Consider the following 22450-nt stretch of genomic DNA (forward strand, 5'->3'; position numbering starts at 1 on the left):
CATGGATGGAAGTTTCTTCTCATAATCTAATATTGAATTGACTGCTTATCACAGTATATGTTATTTATTTTTGCATAGCAAGAGAAGATATTATTAATATGAAGTGTTTATTGGTTTATTTGGAAACAAAAGAGAGCATTTACAAAAAGCAAGAGTCGTGATTAAAGACTTTAAGAGATTTCTTCTATCGCTGAATGTCCATAGTTGTCATATTTCCTTTTCAGAGTCATACTATGGATTACAGGATGTTGCCACATTATTGTTGTGGTATAATAAAACATTAATGAAGGACTATACCGCTGCAACTTCTTCTTTCAAAGCTTCAGAGTGAACATGATAAGACTAGATAGATGTGTTGTCATCTCAAACGTATGATTGGGTTCTGATCCAGTCCAGCTTGGATCCGGTTCAAAGTTGATTAAGGTCCAAGTCTTAAATGTCTCGTCTGATCTGATCGTGTCCCTGATTTATCCGCAAAGAACGATATGGAATTTGAATTGATTCAGATTTGATACTAGATCCAAAATGGACAGAATTCTATTGAACCCCAATCCTATTCACAGTAAAACCTCACATATCTAAAATTACATTTAAACTTAACATAATGATAATGGGAACACAGTAATTTATTAAAATAGCGGATATTTCTTAAGACACATCACATTTTGAGCTCTTTCAGCTGCAGACTCATCTCTACTGGATTCACTTTTCCCACAGGGTTTTAAATAGTAAGATCCCCATCCGACATCCTACAAACATCAACACATACAATTGCTGAACCACAAATAGTCTTGGCGAGTAAAGAACAAAGACAACACATTTTCAATTAAAGCTCTATTCTGCAGCATGATCTACAGATGTGGCTCCAAGTGTTTGTATCCTTAAAATAAAAACAGAAGGCCCATACTTTACTCTGAAATAAGTAGAAACTGGCACTGGCACTGGCATCATATAATAATAAAACAAATTAAAATGGACTGGTCAAAAATATTATTATATTTATAATTATTATTTTTATTATTATTATTTTATTTTTATTATTATTATTAAAAGTGAAAAAGAACAATAGGGTGTGTAGTGATACTTCAAGCAGACCCTTTTCTATAATTAGTATCACAAGTGTCTTATAATCAGTCATTCAGCCAATCGAAACAGAGGAAAGTTCTCTCAATGAAGTTTGGTGTAATTGTGTGTGAAATATCATCACAATTTTATTATGTATCTCAATAATTCTGTCCAGGACATTTTCATTTGTTTCATAATAATAATATATCTAATAACCTCAAGCAAAGTGTCAGTTCTGTTAAACATGAAATAAAGAATGGTGGATGGTGATTACTTTTGTTAGTTTCAACTTATTTCAGAGAAAATAGTTTTTATTTAAAGGATACCAACTTTGAGCCACAACCCTATGTATGTTTCAGCCTCTTACACCGTTTTGATCTGCTAAAAACAAATCCAACTGCATAAAACCTTCTTTCTGCAACTCAGTAGTATTATCTATATCATACACAGCTTTACAAATACTAAAACAACATATGACATAGATAGGCAGTCTAAATCATCACAGTATCCACGTGCCTCAAACTGTAACAAAAACAAAGCACCTGTGTTTGAAATGTATCTATGGCATCCTCGTCAGTGATTTCTGGTTTGTGGCGTAAAGGCTGAGGCGGTCTCTTAGGTGCTAGTGGCTGATCTTCCAGCGACTGATGGCCATCTTCAGGGTGTGGTTAGGGGTGAGCAGAGTCGTCAGTAAAGGCAGGTTGGTCATGGGGCTGGTGCGGTTCTTGGTGTTGATCCAAGCCTCGATGGCCTCTCGCTCATACGAGTAGCCGTCTGTGGGGAAATAGAGATAGATGTAACTAAGTTCATTTCTTAAAACAGCAATATGGAGTATGCACAATGAGGACACACAGATTGATTGATTGCTCCTTCCTCACCTGTAGCCATGACAGGCTCCCTCATCAGCTCTCTGGTGATGGGACACGTAAACTCATCAGGAGTGCCTGTGCACACTGAGGCTCCCTTCAGCTCCTCCAGCTTTCTCATTACTTTACTGCGCAGTCCTACTGACTCTGCACAAACACACACACACACAGACACAACACCAAGAGGCAGAGGAGACGACTGGTCAGTGTGACACTAGAGTAAACAGATCATTTCATATTTTGCGTATTCTCTGTGAAAACCACCCTGAAACATCAAATAGGGTCAGACTGGACCGGACCCCAACACTAACAAATCAAAAAGGTGTCCATATCATTTACATGCCTTTATCCCAAGTGAGGTACATGTGAGCTCTGAATACAACACAAGCAAAGATCTAGTCCGGAGAGAACAACAAGAGTAAGTGCCAAGAGCCTGAGCTTGAGTGGAACAGCAGGACATAGATGCCTGGAGGAGGTATAGACAGAGAGGAGAGAGAGGGACTCAAGGTAAACAAATCTGCACGGCTGAGAGAGGAGGTTAGTTGGTTATCAATCGTGACACCAAAATTCCAAACTTTGTGGGATCGACTTGAGAGGAGTGAAGCTGGATGCTGATTGGAGGGTTGTGAGCTATTTTAAATATGTTATGGTACAAAACAAAAGGAAGAAACAATAATGGCGAGAGGAGCATTTGTTCTTCCTGTGTTTAACACTCTTTCCTCTTGGATGGCAGGAGTGAGTGTGGGTGAGAGTGAGCACAGTGTTGCTGGAGGTCTCAGCAGGTATTACCAGTGAAGAGCTCAGAAAGAACGCTTCTCATTTCTACTCCTAACATGGAATCCTACACCCATTTCTCTGCCTTCCATTGTGGTAGATAACAAAACGTTTGCCGCTCCAAAATTCCCAAACTTAATGTCGCAAAAAAAGGGAAGAACGAGAGCCACCCATGCTATCACGACTGTCAACACACGCTGTCACCGCGCCGAAGCTAAGCTGTGTAAACGGCGGAGTGATTGACAGCGACTGTGGGATGGAGATGACGCCATGGCGTTACAACAAACACGATGAATACTCACCGAGCTGGCAGACTGACATCAACCAGAAACACTCCTACTCCTGCCTTCACACAGAAAAATCCAGAAATACTCGCAAAAATATGATTTAATATAAATAAATAAATGAAACCTCCGCCCCTCCTGGTCTTTATCTTTAAAATCCATTATATAGATTATGGGAGAGACACTTTTGTGGATTGGGTTACATAAGAGATGAAGTGCAGCCACACAGCTTAATGCTATTCAGCGCAGCAGTATTATGTGATGTAATCTTGCAGAATAAAACTTCATCAGCATTCATTCATTCCTTCACTCTGACTCAGTGAGGGCGCCATCCTTTTACTCTAAACCAAACAAATCCATGTTAATTCCCACAGGATGTCAGACATGCAGCACAAACACACACACACACAGACACACACACACACACAGCTGGGTTTACACTCTTCAGCTTCCTCACCAACATTGAGCTCTGAAGCCAGCGCTTCCTTGGTTAGAGTCAACAGCTCCGTCCCGTCGATGTTATTGGCCTTAAACTTTTCCACCAGCGCCTCCAGGCCTTCGTCCACCAACCACACCGAAACGTCCTCTTCTGACCAATCGCTGACCAGCAGCTTGGATCGGCCGGATGACGTTGTTCCTATGAGAACGTGGCAAAATAAGAACTTTGCTCGCTGTGGACTGCGGCACTGTTGGAGAAATGGCTGAAATCTTCTTCGTGAAAGTCGATCGTGGAAAAATTGCTGACTACTGCCGTCCAGTTATTGATTATGGAGCCTTGGCAGGGACATCTTGTAACATAATACCTTTGATATAAAGCATATGCATCATATAAATGAGTGTCTGGGGGTTGTGTGACACTGCTTATTGGAGGTGTAGTGCTGGAACCCAAACCTGGAGACCAATGAGCTATTTCTCTCATTACCTAATGCTTTTTGCCTTGCTCATGCACACATAAGTTAACGTAAACCAATAAACCATAACGTTAAAGTTGAGAGTGATGTCATACTGTGTTTAATAATGAAAGAAGGAACTTACCCTCAGTTAATTCAGGCGCCACTGAAACACAAGGAAGAGTCGTGAATAAAAGTCAACACATTAAAATGTTTTGAGTCGATGTGCAACAGATGAGATTCAAAACTGATTGAGGAAAAGCAAGTGGATCATCTGCTATGCTGCTACATGAAACTAGGTGCAAATGAGGTGCAAAATGATTTAAATGATTACCTGACAGCATTCTATCAATGTAACCTTTCTACAAATCTTAATCACTTTGCAGAAGGTGTTTATAGCTCAGCAACGTGTTTAGCATGCTCTCTTAAAGACTCAATGGCTGGTGTTCCTATTCCTTCCATAAATGGTCTTGAGACTTATAACAGGAACTCTCAAATCCATGACTGCTGAATGCTGCTGCCTTGCAAAAGCACCAAAAACCATTTAGTAAGATGAAAAAGGAGACTAACCAGGCAACGACTTCGCATCTTTCCATTGAAGAAGAAGAGCAGAAAGAGAAGGAGATGCAAACTTGATTACAAGATTGAAAGAAGAACAATTTGCTGCAAATCAATACTTGATTGGAGAGATTCGATTGTGTGTGTGTGTGTGTGTGTGTGTGTGTGTGTGTGTGTGTGTGTGTGTTATTTCCTCCCCACCATGGCCACTGTGTCCGTTCTCTACCCTCCAGATGTTTACGGTCTTATCCATAGATCCGGTGGCGATTAACGGTGAAGTCGGGGAGAAGCAACATGCGGTCACATACCTACAATGAAGTGTTAGTGAGATCTGTTCAGGATCAAAACGGTTAGAAAATGAACATTATCATGCCACTGTAGGACATTTCCATAGATGCATCAAACACCAATGACAGGTTCATAAAAGAAAAGACAGCAGAGAATCAAAGTAGATACAGTAAGGGGGAAATAAGGGAACATAAAAGCACCTTAAGATACTGAAGCAGATCTGAATAAGGTCTAAAAATGGAATTGTACTTGGAATAAACTAAAGTCTGAGAGGATTTGATTGAATTATTGACTCAATCCACACATGTTAAATCATCTGTTTGTGAGAATCATCCAGCAGCTTTTTGGTGAAGTCATGTCTTTCGCCCGTTTATCCACTTTCCCCCCACCTGCCTGGTCTAATTCCACCGCAGGTCGTGTTTACCTACATTTCCCCCGGCTGAGGGGATCCGAGCTCTGCTTTGACTCGCAGGTGGCTGGATGGTCACATAAATAGCTCTGAGAGTGTGATCATTCAGCTGTGGCTTTACGTGTGGAGGTGGAGATTGCAGTCATCTCCAAGTCGACAAAGAGTGTTTTCTCCTTGATTCTGAGTGGCTGACAGCAAAACCTGACATTTACTATTGAAGTTCTGGCTGAGCTGAAGGATTTCTGGTATCAGAGTGGAACAGCTTTTTCTAGATGGAGCAAAAATCTGTGTGTTTTCGCCATAGAGGGAACAGACTCACGCTAACATCATTATGCTTGGTTTCTGAATGAGTTATTCTTATTAGACATAAGATAGAGGTGAGAGAGGAACCTTTACTAATTGTTATATTCATTTAACAGAACAATGACAACAATATCAATAAGATGAGTGAGTGTTTACCTCTGGTGCTGGTTCAACGTGTAAAGCAAAACTCCATTATTCTGCGAGGAGATAAAGTGGAGCACAAACGAAACGTGACTGGGAGATTGTAAATGATGCAGTAAACATTGTATATGACAGAACTATAATGCTGCTATTGATTACGTCACTATAAAGGAGAGTTACTCACAGCATCGTAGATTGTTACGGTTTTATCCACGGAGCTGAAAGAAATAAAAACACGATTGAACAGTGAGAGCAGTGATTAAACTGTGCAGCACACTCACTCATTAGACTGCAGATGAAAACCAACCACCCATACACACTCAAAGTTGATGGAGTCTAAATAAAGCAATGCGTGTCTCCCTCCAGTGGTTCAGCACAGTATTACACTGCAAGACTACAAGATTAGGTTGCAACAATACTGCAGATACTTTTCATGATCTCACAATGAACACGGTGGTGGTTTGTAAAGGTTTCTGTCTTTCAAGTGACTTACCCAGACACCAGCAGCTGTCCATCCATGGAGTACGAACAGGAGAGGACGGGAGCAGTCTGAGCCGTTAGTGTGTGCAGCAGCTGCATCTTATAGACTATGGAACCACATCACACAGCAAAGAGACAAAACCAGGATCAGTCCCATTAGTTCATCAAACTCTGACCAGCCAAACAAAGTGCAGAGAACATGACACAACCTCTGCCATACAGAAACATCAGAGTGGGATCAACTATCAATCTTGGCTGATATCAATAAGAAATAGTAACTATAGAGACAATAATGTGAGACAATAATGTGAGACAAAGTGGACGTTAGGGTCCCTCTACCTCCTGAGGTGGACATGGTGATGGTCCAGATCTTTAGATGACTGTCCTGCCCACAGGACGCCAGACGGAACTGCACGGTCTGACCTCCTGAAAAAGAAAAGCAAAGTTAGTAGAGTGTTGTTATGTGTGGATGTAAATAAGGAATATTGGTTACACTTAACACACAATAAACTCAAAGCTTCCCCCCGTGCAGAGTCTCACCTCCGTGGATGTAGGGGGCGAAGCTGCAGCACGTGACTCCTAGGTCGTGAGCGTTTTTCACCGCGTGCAGCTGCTTCACGTCCAGATCCCACAGACGCAGGTCCCCGCAGGTGGAGCCGGTCACAAACAGCTGGCTGCACGGGCTGAACGAGGCGGCAACCATGGTGGCGTCGCTCACAGCCCCCGTCCTTCAAAACAACAACAAACACATCCACCAGGTCACTTTAACACAACACCAAACATTCTTCTGGCATTGATCTGATCTGCTGTAGCTTTACCCGCGCAGCTGTTTGGATGGGAAATGCCACAGAGCCAACGTTCCATCAGAAGCCCCAGAGAGCAGGTGTGTGGAGTCTGGAGAGAAGGCGCAGATCCTGACGGGGCTGCGGCCAGGATGCTCCAGCGCCGCCTCGATCTCTCCCGTGACCATGGACCAGATGACGGTGGTGGCGTCCGTGGAGCAGGAGGCTAGAAACTGTCCACAGGCGCTGAAGCAGCAGCAGTGGACGCCGTAGCCGTGTCCCGACAGCGGCGAGAAGGGCAGCTCGGAGAAGTCATGGGTGTTGTATACTCGGATGGTTTTGTCCCCGGAGCAGGAGGCCAACAATGTCGCCGAGAAGGCACACCAGTTGATGTCATCGTGGTGGTGGTGTAGGGTGCAGATGAGAGACACCATTTGGAGAGCAGGAGCCGAGCTATCATACAGAGAAACACAACACATGATAGAGACCAACACATGGAGCCGCAACCTCATCATGCTATCCTGAAGACATCTTAACATTTGGACTGCATGTGCCTACAGTCCTATGGCATTTATTCATTCTGTATTCTGCTTGATCAGCTGGTAATGTGACTTATATCTCACTTGTAAGTAAATTAAAGCATCTAGCAAAAGAAGACATTTGATCCTTGAATGAATATACCTGAATTTGATTTGCATCTCCAAGTTATTATTTTTCTTTGGTAACTTAGATTCCATTTTGCAATTTTATCTAAGAATTATGTGCAACTTGATCCAGAAACAATCAGACAGCTCTGTATTTTCCTTCAATTATCATGAGCAATAATATATCCTATGTCCTATACCCTGCAGGATAAAAATAGAAAAATACAATAAAACACAATTAAGCTTCAAACATAACTCCCAGAGCCTCCGTTATTTCTTTCAATCCTATATACTGTACATATATACTGTATATATAAATATATTGCTGGTATAATTGGAGAGTGGTGTGTAGTTGTGTGTAGTTGTGTGTGTGTGCGCATCAGTCCTACAATCATCTCCAAACTTGTCAGAATCATTGTTCAGGGATCTTTCATTACATTTACATTCTTATTTTTTATTTGCATTACCAAATTATAGCAGTTACATGACCCCCATATCACCTCCATAATGACGTCATGAATGGTGGCGGACTCAAGGGGCGCTTTGCTCTAATATTGTATAACTTCTAGCAGTAATATAATATTTAATTGTTCATCTATAGAATATCATTATTTACTTATAGTATTGAATTGGTTTATCTTGTATTTTATGCTCTGTATATCTTCTATACTTGTGTTTTTATTACCAGTAAAAAAAAAACAGTAATAATTAGCAGTACAACTGCATTAGCTTCTAGCTTGACTGGAAGAACGGTGAGTCACTAAATCAGGTCCGTGTGTAATATTTAACTGGTAACTTCTTGTTTGAGATAAGAAATGTTCACACTCTGCCATTTACAAGACGAGTCACAGATATGGGAGCTGAGTAAGTGAATGGAATAAATAATACAATAATAATACTGCAATGATTTATTAATTTTTAAACAAAAAAAACAATACTTTACTAATATAGCAAAAATAATTAAATACGTTATTTAATAAGCAGGTACATTATTCTAAGTCAGGATTTACGCTCAAGCTTAACATGACGAAATAATTCATTTTAGTTGATTCAATAAATAGTCACTTAAATCTGATTTGGACTCGAGTTTAAGTAAAACAATAAAATAATCATAATAAAATATATATCAAAAAATACTTCCATGCGAGTCTTGTACATAGAGACATATTAGAGGCATAAAAGCTTCATCACTATTTTTACGAAATCTACAATAACTCAATTTACAATAACTCAATTTACAATAACTCAATTTACCTCGTTGACTGAATTTTGAATATCAAAAACAAGATTTACAGAAAAGCCACAGCTGCTGATCATTAGCGTCTAACCCCAATTTTCCCAGTCCACCTTAAAAGTGGCATGCAGCCACGATATGGCGCTGTTTAGGTGCGATAGTAAAGTCCCGTTTAAACTGAAGGACAGATGTGTGTCCGATTCTTCATGGGACCACGCGTAAACATGCAGGAGACAAAGACCTCGAAGCCCACAGACCGAACAGTGTTTCAGATGACATTTACGAGGGGTCAACAGTCAATAAATGCCACAGTAGAACTCTGGATAATCATAACACTCAACTATGTTGTTTAGAACCTCTCATTCCAAGTCTTACGAGCAACAGGAACCTTTAAAATGAACCTTCCGTTCAAAAACGCAAAGTCAAAGTAGCTGTTTATGTCATTTTTCCGGATTAAGAACGTTTACTTTGGTTGTAATTTAATGTACAGGCGTCAGGCTGAAAATGACTTAACAGCGTCATCCAGTGGCGACATGTTACTTTTAAGGTAGACTGGAGAATTGAATCGAGAAGCTGTTGAGTGAGAATCTCGTTCAGCTTCGTGCTTTACGATTCACGTTTGTGTTATTATGTCGAACGTTATTCGCCACCTAAAGGCAAAAAATCTGTGAACAAACTCAACAGCAAGTTAGACAACAAGTTAGTTATTACGGCATCAAAACAAGTACACAAGTGCCTCTGTACCTTTCTCTAATGCGTCGTCTCTTCGAGTGGATGTTTACTTCCGCATCAGACAGCTGACTGTGACGCAGTCCGCGCCGTGACGTCGCCCGTTATGTAAACCAAGATGAAGGATTCTCTGCAGAAATTCTGGCCTGTAGATGAATTATAACATGAGCTAGGATCCATGTCAAATGTGTTTGTGAGTCTCAGATATAAAATAGCTCCTTCTCATTTATTTATCGTATATTTATTTTGGGTTGATGCTGCTAAATTCTGTTAATAGGACTATGCGTTTAAAGCGCAGGAGGCGATTTTCAACGCTGTGAAGCTTTTATGGCATTAAAGTATCTCATCATGAAATTTAATCCATCTTAGATATATTATTGAGTGTAATATTTTAATTAAGCTTCTTTTAATAAAGGGTGATGGGCATGTGGCAGTGTGATTTCCCAGAGCTGATCATGTATTCAAGCCTCCGTCTACTCAGGTCAGACTTTATGACTCTTGAGTCATATTAATATGGAGGCCTTCTCTTCACCCGGCTGCACTCCAACTGCTTCATTGTGCATTTTGAATTACAATTATATGAAAACGTCATCTGGACAAAAATGTTATTATCTATGAATGTGAAAACTGAATTAATATTTTACAAATATTTGGTATTTGGTAAAAATAAACATCTACAGTTTGCCTCTTAGACATGACAGAGACATGAGGCTCAATTCCTTTGTCCTGTGTTGTAAATGGAGCTTGTGTTTAGTTGATTAAATGCTGACGTCATCATCATCGTCCAGACTTCAACATGTGCAGTTCTAGAAACTGCTTCATTCTTCTGCATTCACCCTCAACACTATTTTATTTGTTTCGTAATAAATGCATAATTTTCAATGTTTTTATTGATCTATTTATTTAAACCTTTTAAAAGGGACACTTTTAAGAGGAAAGAAAGAAAAAAAATTATTTCCTTTAAAAGAGGTTTAGTTCCTGTGACATTCCCTTGCCAGGCTCTGATTGTTATTCTTTTACATGTACAGGTTCTATTTTATTATTTTAAATACTCATTCGTTTTTGATCTAAGTACAACTCTAGTGTGCTTTATTGGGAGTTGCTTTATTGGGGGTCCTTTACATAAATAGATGATGTAATGCAGCGATTATCTACATACTGTATGTACCAGTTGGAAGAACACTTGACTGTGCAGGTCTGTATCTAAGTATGAGGTCATAAATCCAGTAATAAGTAACAAACGTGTCATATGTTTCCACGTGTGTGTGTGTGTGAGTAGATCGAAAGAAAACAGCCGTTTACGTTGAAAAACATCCTTTTAATAGGTCCGTGCCACACACTAGTGAAAAATAAAGCTCCTACAAAAGAATGATACTTTTATTCCACAATATCTTAAATAAAGTAACTTCAAGTACTTTTGACTTGGGTACAAAAAAAATCTAGCTGCCTCCATCAGGCCACAACACACAGCAAGGTTCAACACAGTGGTTACACATGGCCTTAGGTCCTCTGTACTGTGGCAGATCATGAGGAAATGTATTATGGAAGCATAACTGGATGCTTGTTGTTCCTTTTTCTGCTATGGGGAGGAATGATTACTGTGTCACTGTCCAACTTTGGAGGCCTTGTTGGATTGAAATCATATTTTGAAAAAAAAAAACATAAGAATGAAAACTAAAACAATAACATCCCCTACATGCCCCTGTTGGAAGGGTAGGCACTACCAAGATTAAGGATACCACAGTGTTTGCAGAGGATATGTATATACTGTACAAACAATATTCATGTTAATGTTTTCATCACGTTCACTAAAATAGAATGCTACAATCATTCTAAGGCATAAACAATATCTTAATATTCTTAAACAATTTTTACACATCGTTCCAAACAAGACATAATATTGACATTAATAAACAGTATATACACATGAATCACCATTGTCTAACTGTTTCCTCTGCCTGTTCCTGTGAAGTAATGCAGTTTTACAGTTTGAACAAATGAATACAGTCCTCTGATGCCCCAAAGCACTGAACAGTGTAAACAGTTTCTTTTTTCTTGGCTTTGTTTGATATTTGGGAGAGAAAATTAGAACACAAAGACACATTCCTTTTTCAATTCAAAGCAGTTCAGCTGATTCTTCCTTTTCATAGAAAATGAAGTGGACCTTGCTTCATAAATAATTATTACAAAATTAAATACATTCACTATAATACGATTAAATAACAAAAGTATATTTACAGGTAGTGGAAAGTATTCTAGCAGACGCATCAGTGACAGTTGAGGGTTCATTCAGTGCAGTGTTCTGAGACAGGGCTTGGTATTGCACTACGACACCCCATTTCTCTGGGACTCTTTGGGGGCTTTTATCCCTGTTGTAATAAATCCAGCGCACCTCATGTAATGTAATGACTTTTTTTCTCAAGGTGATATCTCTCCTAGCGCATTGTGGGGCTCCTTAGTGAGGAGGTGACATCTTCCGTCCCGTCCCGCAAAGCCTCGCGCCACCCCCGAAACATTAAATTAAATTAAAACCTGCTGCTCCGATTTGAGACGTACAATTGGTTTTTATTGGGGAGAATGTGAAGAGGATTAGTTAGTTTGTTTCAGAAGCTCAGTCCAGCGCTTCTCGAAGAACTTCCTCATGTTATGACCAGCTCTGCCGATGTCTGAATTGTCTTCATTGAATTTCTCACAGTTATCAAAGACCAGGTTGACGTCAATGATGAAAGTCTCCAGGTTTTGATACCTGAAATGAAGATAAATAAGTGATGAGACAGACGGCCTTATGACTGTGAAATGGGGAAAGAACCAGAAGGAGCGACGTCTACTCACTGGCTGCTCACAAGCTTCTCGCGTATGGTGGAGAAGTCCATCGGCTTCTTGATGACCTTCCTGTAGCCGGGGACTGACTTCAGGTTGACGGGCGTGAGGAAAGGCCAGGCGTCCTGATGCCGCTCCAGCTCAGCCAGCAGGACCCTATGGAGCACAGAAACACACGTCACACACACACTCACAGGTATATTTGTGCAGCAAAAAGACTCAGGTTTCATATTGAGAGGTTGGTTTCATCCTCTCCAGCTTCTGTCGCCATCAGCAATAAATAACATCCTATTCATAGTGATTGTTTAATGAATAATTTATTGCTCGTTGCACGCAACACATAAAAATAAGCAGATAAAGCTGTCAGACGTGCAGATGCTTATCTTCCAATTGATAAGCCATTAAAGTTCAACCGAGCAGAAGTGAAAATATAATTAAGTGTACAACATACAAGTTGCACTGTTACTGTGGCATCATGTTTCATATTAAGGTAATGTTTTATGTGAAATTATACTTTTGGGCCCTTGCCAGATCTTCCTCCTACATTGACATGGACTGGCTCTGAACCTTGTGACCCCTTAAGTTCCTGCACGTGCTCAGTCGCTCTCCTTTTCTTTGGAATGAACTTCCTGCATCCGTCCAAGAGACAGATTCTCTCGCAGTTTAGGTTTAGGTTTAGGTTGAAGGATGCTGATGGTGTCCATACCTGCACAGCCCCAGGTCCCTGTTGTTGTCTCTAGCCGTCTTGGCTCGTTTCACACACACAGGGCTCTCCTGATTGGCTGCGGGCTGAGCAGGCGAGTTCTCCTCAGGTTTCCTCTTCCTGCTGACGTCTTTCACTCCTTTCTTCGGCGTGCTGCTGGCGCTGGCCGAGTCGTCCTCGGACGCCTCGCCGTTGCCGGTCTGCTTCCCGTTCTTCTTTGTGTCTCCGGCTTTCTTCCCACCGCCTCCACTGGATGCTACTTGTTTAATTGGAGGCCTTTTGTTTTTGGGAGATGGACCACTTGCCTGAGGAGAAGAAGCAAAGAGTTTTGGTTCGGTCAAAGTGAATAGTGTGTTGCACAGTTGGACTGATGTGTCGGGCTAATATTGGCTTTTTAACACCACCAATATTGTTGATGTTCTTCCCTGTCTGCAGCTCCATAAAAACCAGTCCATAAAGACTGCAATAAAATCAGAATTTACTTTCTTTTCAGGAGCTTCTCAGAACTTTATCGGTGCGTAATATCACTTTTACTGTCATTTATTCCACACTGCAAATAATGTAAGTTTAGAGTTTTGAAGATACTTGGGAGTTTAAGATTCCAGTAAACGGGCCAGAATACTGTCAGAATAAAAGACATTTCAATATGGAACTAACTGTGCTCGCTATCAAAAATATATTTCAGCAAATACCTTAGTTTATAATATAACAAAGATCTGACCCATGGGTGATTTTATTCTAGTATAAATGAGAGATGATGGCTGTGTTTGAATGCACTGATACCTTTGAAATGCAGGCTGGACAGTACCAGTCCCCCTCAGGGATACTGGTGATTTTGGGTTTGTGGCAGTAAGTGTGGCAGCCTTTGTCACAGCCGTCACACAGCAGGAGAAGATCCTCATTATCTCCCTTCTTGCACATCTGGCAGTACTACAAAACACACACACACACACACAATCGTTAATCACAGATTTAAACCCTGTAATCATTTTCTCCTTCTGCTCGATCTGCCGCTCACCACTTTCATGATGGACCTCTCCCAGGCGATGGACTTCTGCAGTTGTTGGATGCACATGGCCAACTGGGCGGCGCTACGCACTTCAGTCAGGGCTTTCCTCCACACCTTCATGCCGTGGGCCACTTCCTCCTCGCCGCTGTGGAGAGACAACGAGGAAAGAGGCGATGAGGAGAAACAAAGGCATTCCAACATGAGGGGCTCACATACACACACGTACACACGTCAGTTCACTGTGTCAGTTAAACCAGCTGCCAAAGAGACAGCGGAACCACACCGAGCTCCAGCTGTGCAGAAGCAGGCATTAGGGGTTGTGGGGTGCAGGGGATAGGGGATAAGTACACACCCAATGTGCTCACGTAAGAAGGGGACAATCATGCAGAAAGAGAGAAGGAGCAGTAGGACCTGACATGTGTATATTGTGTAGTGAGAGGAATGAAGGTGTCCATAACCAAGGTTACTGATGCACCACACATGCAGATGACTGCAGGAAAAGAAACTGAGTGGGGCTTCCCCTTAGAATCTCCACAAAGAAACAAAGAAGAATGCAAGAAAGAACCACCACAATAACTCTGCCTGGGGAAGCAGCGAAGACCCTCACCGATCATTAATATGGGAAAAACATAAAGCACACACAGAGAAGAGAGGGGTCTCAGTGGGAGAGTGGGGAGCTTTGGTTGGAGAGATGACCTACCCTTCCCTGTCAGCACTAGTGGATGGGGCGGGGGCAGGGACAGTGACCGTACCCACATTATCCAGCCTGATCTGAATGGTGGTACCTAAGGGGCTCCTCAGGTACCTTCTCTCGATGTTGCGCTCCAGATCAGCCAGACGTGTCACTGCTATGTCCAACGGGTTGTCCGGGTGACGCAACACCCCACCCTTCTCCACCCGCTCCTCCTGATGATCCCTGGAGTCCTTATCTCCTGCGTTCGCCGACGCCGGTGCTTGTTTGGTTAGGGGCTTGTGCTCGTAATACACCAGGTCCTCCCGCTCGGACTGAGGGTCCGGATAGGTCCAACCCTGGGAGATAAACCGAGCCTGTAAGCGCCCCGTTCTGTGATTACAGTGCTTCAACACGGATATTGCAGCTTGCTTTCTATACTGGAATGTGCGTGAGTGATTTGCACGTGCTTACCTTGACCTGTAGGCTGGCTGCAGTCACCTTTCTCTCCAGCTCCTCCACCTGCTGCAGCACAGCTATGTCCATCTCCATCGCCTGCTCCTCCACACACCAGCCTCGCACCGACTCCACACTGACCTGGCTCTCCTCCAGCTCGTGCAACTCGATCATGGCCGCTGGATGGGCAACATTACAGATACACACACGCATCAGAGATCAGTCAACTTGGTACACACACTGGCAAAAATATAGTCACCCATGCAGAGATATTAAATAGAGGATATGCCAGTTTAATCTCAATCAATACAACTGTTTGATTCTAGGGGTTGAATGATGTCATATTAAAGCCACATCATTTATAAATCAAAGGCAAGAATTTGTTTTTGTTGGGCTGGTCCTGTGTGCTCAGCAGCAGTGGTTGGACTCTTACCGTCTCTGTGCTTGGTGCAGACCTGGGGGATAATCTCCATGTATTTCTGCATCTGCCTCTGAAGGCCTTTCTCTCTGACGCCGCGGCTGTGGAGGGCGTTCACCAGAGCCCTCAACTCCTCAATGTCAGACACCCGCCACCAACCTGTCAGCAAATCTGAATATGCACACCCACACACACAGAAAGGGAGGAAATAAAGACAGTGAGGGACAGAACACAGGGAGTGAAAACAACGACCTTGTTGGCACTGAAACAAAACAAGTACGGGGCTGTGAGACTACACTAGAGCATAATGTTGGGTAATCCAGTTGTCTTGGGGTTATGATGTGAAGTGTGTATTGTTTGTTTTGTCGCTCACCCTCTGGGATAGGCCGAGCTGTGGGGTGGTCCAGGGATTTGGGCATCTCCAGGGTAGGAGAGGGCATGGAGGAGCTTTTCTCGATCCGGGGTATAGGTGACTCACTCTTGCTGGAGACGCTTGCCGTGGTGTTGCCCTCCAGAGAGTGGCCTGGCATGGGGCTGGGACTGTGGCACATGGGCAAACTGGGACTGATCACGCCACTGGGCCAACCTGGAAATGAGATTCCTAGCAACGCACCACCTGACTTCACCTGGAGAGAGAGAAAGGGAGGAAAGAAAACATTGGCAAAGAAGAAGAAAACAGTGAATCGCTCCCACAGCAGTTTGGGTGAAACGTGCGTTACACACCCTACGTCAGGGTTCTCACCTGCAGGGCGGATAGTGGGTAGTTGAGGAGACCGGCTGGGTGAAGTGGACTCGCAGAGGCTGAGGCTGCAGAAGGGGTCAGAGGCAAAGCGGGGGAGGGCGGCGGGGATCTGGGCCTGGCCGGGGTGGAGGAGTGAGGAGACACGCGGGCGGCTCCTGGAGGAGAGGTGGTGAGGGAGGAGAGGTCGCAGGGGGTGCGAGGGATCAGACTGAACCAGTGTCCGCTCCTCTCAGTCAGGACTCTCAGCAGCTGGTCGTTGGCTTGGAAGGGGAGGAGTGGAGAAGGTGCGGGGAATGCGGTCGGAGGCGTGGCCCCGGGACTTTCACGTGGGACCGGCGGGCACGGGACAGATAAAGAGGTAGAGGCTGGGGCGGGGACATTTGTAGTGTCATTAGTGGTCATCATGGAGGGGGTTATTGCCACCATGGGCTCAGAGGTAAGGTGAGGGGGCGAGGAGGATGTTACTGCGTGTTTGGCAACAGGAGCGGCCACCGGGCTGCCGTTCTGCTTTGTGTGGGAAGTCTCCTTATCCTCCGCCTTCACAGTTTCTTTAACAACGTCCTTGGTGATGTCCCGCAGTGCACACAGTTTGGAGGCACAGCCCGGCTGCTGGTAGAAGAGGGTTGGAGAGCCTTTGTTCCCCTCGTGCTCCTTTATCTCCGGACTCTGCTCCTCCAAGTCCTGCGCGAGTATGCTCTGGACATCGTGGTTGGCAAGTTTCTCCTTCTGAAGCTCAATCTCCTGAGGTTCCTCTTTGACCTTGACTTCCTCCGCCGCTCTCCTCCTCCTTTGTCTTTCCTCCTCCAGTTCCTCTGGAGCTGCAAAAGGGAAAGGCGAGAGAATACGTCATTAGAGTTATAACCTCTCTATTAGGATGGGAGCTTTTTAACCTTGTGATCATTCCCCCCAAAATATAAGAGTTGTGTGATTAAAGTCATCACACACAGTTTTACTCTAAATCAGCCTTGGAGAGGTTGGGGCATTAACTTTCAGATAAAGTGAAGTCATCAGCACATTGGCAAAAATGGCTGGAAAATATTCTGGCAAAATAACAACTGGACAATCCAATCAAAATGACCATTTTCATTTATTTACATCATTTCATCACTGCCTGCATCTACAAATTACTCAGTGTGTTTTTTTGGCAGTGGGAATAAAAACGCCATATGGGATCATTGGAGCGAAATAAGCAAAGCCCATCTTGATACACAACACTGTCCAACATATGATGAATTGTGGAGTAACTACCTTCTCCGCTCTCCATAGCTTCGATGAAGACGCCGCCGCAGTGAGGAAGGACCCAATACCGGCGGCGGTAGCGGTCCTGGCCGTACATCATGGAGCGCAGAGAGTGGGAGATCTCGAACAGCTTCCTCCTGATCTGATGATGTTGCTGCAATGGTAAAAGAACAGGCCGTTTGGTTTTCGTACACAATTTTGATTCAAAGACCCTCGGAAAAATAAAAGACTCTTCAGCTGTTTGTTGTCCTCCTTTAATGACCATAATATATTAAACATAGCGTATTATGCTAATGAGGTTATTCATTATGCTAATTAATACCTTCGTTTGCTAATGTTTCTATGTCAGTGTAAACGCCATCTTAGGCATAAATAATGCATTGGTAGTATTAAAACGAGCTCTGTATCTTCAGATTTATAAATTAAACTAGCAATTTCAATAAAAATTACATTTTCAGCATTCATTTGCAATTTTTTCCGAGACAGGTCATCTGGGACGTTAGAGCTTCATAACACAGAAACGGTCACGATGACATCATGTGGTGAGGCTAATAAATAACATATTCTGTGGTGTGTGTGTGTGTGTGTGTGTGTGTGTGTGTGTGTGTCTGTGTCTGTGTGTGTGTCTGTGGTTTCCCAAAGACACTTTTCATCTCAGGCTGTTGCCCTTTCGTTAATATGACTCTTTTAAATTGGAGTTAACGGGTATAAACATCACAGCACAACTTTAATAGAATAGAAGAACATACAGTACCTTAGCTAGTTTCTCTATCTGCTTGTCCAGCTCCTCCACACTTGTGGTTTGGTCGACTTCCTCCTGACAACACAGAACACGTACAGTGAGTGTGAGCTTCGATGATGAATCTGTAGAGAATGATGATGACTGATTCACAGACGTGTTTGTTTTACCTCGTCACAGATTTCCACTTTTTTAGACTTCTTGATTTCCTCCTCCTCCTCGTCTTCGTCATCGTCGGCCGGGTCGTCGCTGTCCTCCTCCTCGTCCTCGTCCTCGTCGCTGTCTCCGCCCGGTTTCCTCTTGCGTTTGAGGGCGGAGGAAGGAGTGCCGATGGACTGATTCTCCTCCACGCCCATACTGGCCTCCCTCCTCCCGGTACGTTTGGCGTAAATGGCCCTCAACCTGAACACACACACAGACGTTTCATTCAGAGATTGTACGTGGAAAAAATACGATTCAAATTTCCATGTAAATCGATCAAAGCTTACTTCTTCAGTTTTCCCTCCATGATGATCTTGTCCTTTCTCATGTTTGCCATCTGATCCAGGCTTTTGTCAATCTCACTGCGAGAGGAAATTCAATCCCATCAGTTCCAGTTTCCAAGCACACATCCATATTTTCAGACACTAACAAACAAGTTCAAATACACTGAGTAGGGAATAAAAGATTGGGCAGGCAGTCAATTATTTTAAGCCAAAGTAAACAGTTTGATAAGCTATTACCGACAGAACACAAATTAATAATTGAAAAATTTGCCTCAAATCGAAAGGAATCTCAGGCAAATTAGCAGATTTATGGAGTCGTTTCCATTACATTAATAAAACATAACATTACAGGGATATGAACACACTGAGGTTGTGCAGTGTACATGGTAGATAAATATACCACATCATTCTGTGGCTAGTTACAGTGTTTGCATCTGATGACTCACAAGGACTGGAAGTTAATTAAAAAATTATACATCATTATAACACAAAGAGAATCCCTCAATCAGGAAATAAGCTCAATCGTAACGTTTTCTGTTACAACAGTTTCTCCTACCTGATAACTGATCTGCTGCAGGCCAGCTCATTGGCCAGGAACCCCAGGATGGATGCCTTCTGCACAGGTGTGTGAGCCTGGAAGGCCTTAGTCTTCAGACTCAGAGCCAGAGGGGCCAGCTCTGTGTTGGCACAATGGGCCCCCATGTACATCTGTAGCACCTCAGACACATTATCCCTATTGATGCCCACGTTGGTCAGGTGGTCACCCAGCATGGTCTTAGTCTGTGAGAGGAGAGAGATTTGAAATCGTCAGGTTACGCCACTGCCTCAACATTGGACAACATGGACAGACTATAGTCTATGTTAATGTGTAATGCATTCTGTAACATTCCCTCCTGTGTCTCAATTCTATGGGAAACTTGCTCACCTTTTGTCCTGGTGGCAAACCGGGATCACAGACAGCCAGAGAAAGCAGTTTGACCAGCAGATCTTGAACCTGGCCCATGCTATCCCCCACATTGAGCAAGCCCTCCTGAAGCATGCCCAGGGTGGGGACGTCGGCGCTCAGGTCCAGGCCCAGAACCTTCCCAAAGCCACGCAGGAACTGCATGAGCATCAAGCAGTTAGACACGGCACGTCCTGGTAGGATCAGACCTGGGATCCGGGAGAAGTCTGGAAGAGGCTGGACAGAGGACAGAGGGGAAAGGCAAGATGATGGTGTTGTTGACATGTTACATGCATTATGAAATCAAAATTACTATGAAATTTAAGAGAAAAGCTGCCATCATTTCACGGTGATGAAGACAGTTCTTTCCCATTTATGATTAATAGTTGCGTCCATATTAAATGATGCAGTACTCCCTTATCACCACTTGGGGGCGTACAATTCCACACATAAAAATGGTCATGGCTATGAACAAAACTGATTATGTGATGGGTTATATGCTGTGGTTGAGTCATAACAATGATAGCACAGTGCAATAATAATAATAATGATAATATAACAAGAAGAACATAGTGCCAGTTGTCTCTCACAAGTTTGGACAGCTCCTCCAGTATGAGCTGTCCTCCAGGATGAGCCAGTGTTTTAAGTACCTTATGATCAGACAGACACATGTCTTCATTTGGCTTCTTCAGTTCCCTGGCTATCTCCATCTCCAGCCTCCTTTGCTCCAGTTTACGCTCCTTGTTTAGACGCTTCTCGTCTCTTTTCTCCTGCCGCAAGCGCTCGCGCTCCTGGAGAGTCCAAAATTCAAGGGAGCATTAAGGAAGCGAAGCGTGTATGTTCACATTTGAGTGTGTGTGCGTGCGTGTGTGTGAAAACAGACAAGAGGGTTTATTTGACTTTGTGGCTAGTATTAGAATTCAGCCTAATACTGCTGTGCATTCAAAGAAAAGTGCTTGAGGGCCAGAATCCTTTGACTTGGTGAGTGTGCGGGGGAAAAATGAATGAAGGGAAAGAGAGCACAAAAAAAAGAGAGAAAGCGGGGGAACCAACCAGGGAATGATGACTTGGGATCTTTTAATGCGGTGGACTGTGTTTGTGTGTGTTTTTGTGCATCCGTTTGTGTGCGTTTGGACTACCTCTGCTTTCTTGCGAGCCTCAACTGCCTTCATTAGCATTACATGTTGCCTCCTCCTCTCCCTCTCCTAGAGTGGCAGAAAAGACAAGTGCATTAACACACATCCATCGCTCACACCGGCGTCAACACTGGCTGAATTTAGTATGGATTAATGTAAAATTCTGATGCACTAAATTCAGTAGAGGCACCATACGTGAACAAACACAAAACGACGCTTCACGTGTGTACACTTTCACATGTATGGTGGAAGCATAAGTGAAGAATACAGTAGTACAATGACAACCAAAAAGCAACACAGAGATGCGATACAAAGTAGATGTGATGACAGGCTCAAAAGGAGAAGCAGCTGGAATCGGTGACGGCGCCTCTAAACTAAAGCTGACACAACAAAAGCAACAAAATACTGGTTGCCAGAGGTGTTCTGACATGCCACATTGCCACTGCAATCAAAATGATGAATTCCAAATACACGAGTCAATACTGATGGCTAATTTGACACATCAAACTAATAATATTTGGTGGGGGGGGTGGGCGGGGGGGGATGACAAGGAGGTGAAGAGTAGCTACAAAAAGAGCAGTTCCACTCCACTGATGCCAAAGTATTAACAAAATATCTGACTGCTGCGAGATGAAGCATCTACTTTGTTCCGCGGCGCATGATGGAGTCGATTGCGAAAACACACAGAAAGCGACAGTGACTGACTATCAATTGATTTGATCTCTTTAGGTTCCCTGTTTCACCACGATATCAGGCTGTCATTTCTCTGTGATCCACCAAAAGACACAATTGCCACTATTACAGCTTGCCAAGGACATTTTCAGTGAATAGTGTGGCTGTCTGTGAGGATGATTTTGTCATTGTGATGAACAAAATAGGCTTGGACGCCAACCACCTCCTCTAGTCGCGTTCTTATTGGTTTCATTCATCTTCAATTGGAGAGCATCAACAAGTTGAGTAAAAAGGACTAAAGACCTGTGGCATTTTACCAATTCATCTAAAATTCAGAATGCTGTGGGGTCCTGTTGAGTTAATCTTCCCCACAATCAACTATCTTAATTTGCTCTATTCAGGGTTTTCAGACTAGGGTGCGGGGGTTGGTTCAACCATCAGCACAGAGGCCAAAGTGGAGCAGACAGGCGGACCTTTAGATTCAGCTGCGACTGTGTATGAGTGAGAAGGGCTACAAGCAGGACAGCCAGGCCAAATAAAATGCTACATAGAACCAAATTTGTCCCCATGGCGGAACTATATTTGTTTTTGTTCTCAGCTCTGTCAGGTCTCTATTTTCAACCAAAGGCGGTTGTGCTGTATCCTGGCGTAGCTAGGGGGAATCTGCCTAGAAGCGAGTCCACCATAAAGACAAAATGATTCTCAGTAGCTCTTGTCATTCTTTGTGCAGAGTACAGGAACAGTGAAGACAGAGAGGCTGGACGGGGCAGGTTAAAGTCCAGCACTCTGTGGACGGCAGAACAGATGCATGGATGGACAGACACAAGCTCAATGTCCGGGGCCGAATCGTCAAGCACTCATGGGTAACACAGGCTACTCCAATACAACAGTCAGACAATGCATGTGATGGATGAAAACTCCTCGAGTGCACTTTCAGACAGTCAGTGAGGATTGCCTAGCAGTCTTTGCAA

General features: G+C 43.3%; 2 protein-coding genes across 18 annotated transcripts in view; both read right to left on the minus strand.

The window, feature by feature from the left end:
* Positions 1-106: 106 nt before the first annotated feature.
* Positions 107-9520, minus strand: wdsub1 (WD repeat, sterile alpha motif and U-box domain containing 1). Its single transcript, XM_076155321.1, has 13 exons — positions 9463-9520; positions 6877-7293; positions 6599-6786; positions 6398-6484; positions 6072-6165; positions 5763-5796; positions 5594-5634; positions 4639-4745; positions 4450-4467; positions 4025-4045; positions 3447-3626; positions 1944-2078; positions 107-1839 (listed from the first exon to the last, which is right to left on the minus strand). The coding sequence occupies exons 2-13, from the start codon at positions 7272-7274 to the stop codon at positions 1688-1690; spliced, it is 1455 nt and encodes a 484-aa protein (XP_076011436.1). The 5' UTR covers positions 7275-7293; positions 9463-9520; the 3' UTR covers positions 107-1687.
* A 1235-nt stretch (positions 9521-10755) lies between these two features.
* The window catches only part of baz2ba (bromodomain adjacent to zinc finger domain, 2Ba), a 65041-nt gene continuing 53346 nt past the window's right edge, over positions 10756-22450 (minus strand). For 8 of the 17 annotated variants that reach the window (XM_076155346.1, XM_076155356.1, XM_076155354.1 and 5 more), the window contains 18 exons: positions 20811-20876; positions 20322-20462; positions 19654-19908; positions 19285-19508; positions 18732-18806; positions 18414-18645; positions 18259-18321; positions 17514-17658; positions 16266-17083; positions 15897-16149; positions 15539-15694; positions 15124-15284; positions 14680-15026; positions 13989-14124; positions 13754-13900; positions 12974-13275; positions 12280-12423; positions 10756-12193 (listed from right to left, as the gene is read on the minus strand). In XM_076155346.1, coding sequence (XP_076011461.1) covers positions 12037-12193; positions 12280-12423; positions 12974-13275; positions 13754-13900; positions 13989-14124; positions 14680-15026; positions 15124-15284; positions 15539-15694; positions 15897-16149; positions 16266-17083; positions 17514-17658; positions 18259-18321; positions 18414-18645; positions 18732-18806; positions 19285-19508; positions 19654-19908; positions 20322-20462; positions 20811-20876 — 3822 coding nt within the window. In that variant the 3' untranslated portion in view covers positions 10756-12036. The remainder of the gene's footprint in view (positions 12194-12279; positions 12424-12973; positions 13276-13753; positions 13901-13988; positions 14125-14679; positions 15027-15123; positions 15285-15538; positions 15695-15896; positions 16150-16265; positions 17084-17513; positions 17659-18258; positions 18322-18413; positions 18646-18731; positions 18807-19284; positions 19509-19653; positions 19909-20321; positions 20463-20810; positions 20877-22450) is intronic. The other 9 variants (XM_076155358.1, XM_076155357.1, XM_076155360.1 and 6 more) reach the window with 3 other exon arrangements.

The sequence above is a fragment of the Genypterus blacodes genome, unplaced genomic scaffold (genome assembly GCF_046128005.1).
Source record: "Genypterus blacodes isolate CSIRO-AG114 ecotype Tasmania unplaced genomic scaffold, CSIRO-AGI_Gbla_v1 ptg000067l_1, whole genome shotgun sequence".
NCBI lineage: Eukaryota > Metazoa > Chordata > Actinopteri > Ophidiiformes > Ophidiidae > Genypterus > Genypterus blacodes.

Bases quoted from the DNA above. Each gene is read 5' to 3' on its own strand.
- wdsub1 (XM_076155321.1), bottom strand. From the start codon at position 7,274: ATGGTGTCTCTCATCTGCACCCTACACCACCACCACGATGACATCAAC. The intron at 6,485-6,598 runs GTGAGACTCTGC...TTTCTTTTTCAG, and splicing joins CGCCCCCTACATCCACGGAG to GAGGTCAGACCGTGCAGTTC. The intron at 4,746-5,593 runs GTAAACACTCAC...ACTTCATTGTAG, and splicing joins ACGTTGAACCAGCACCAGAG to GTATGTGACCGCATGTTGCT.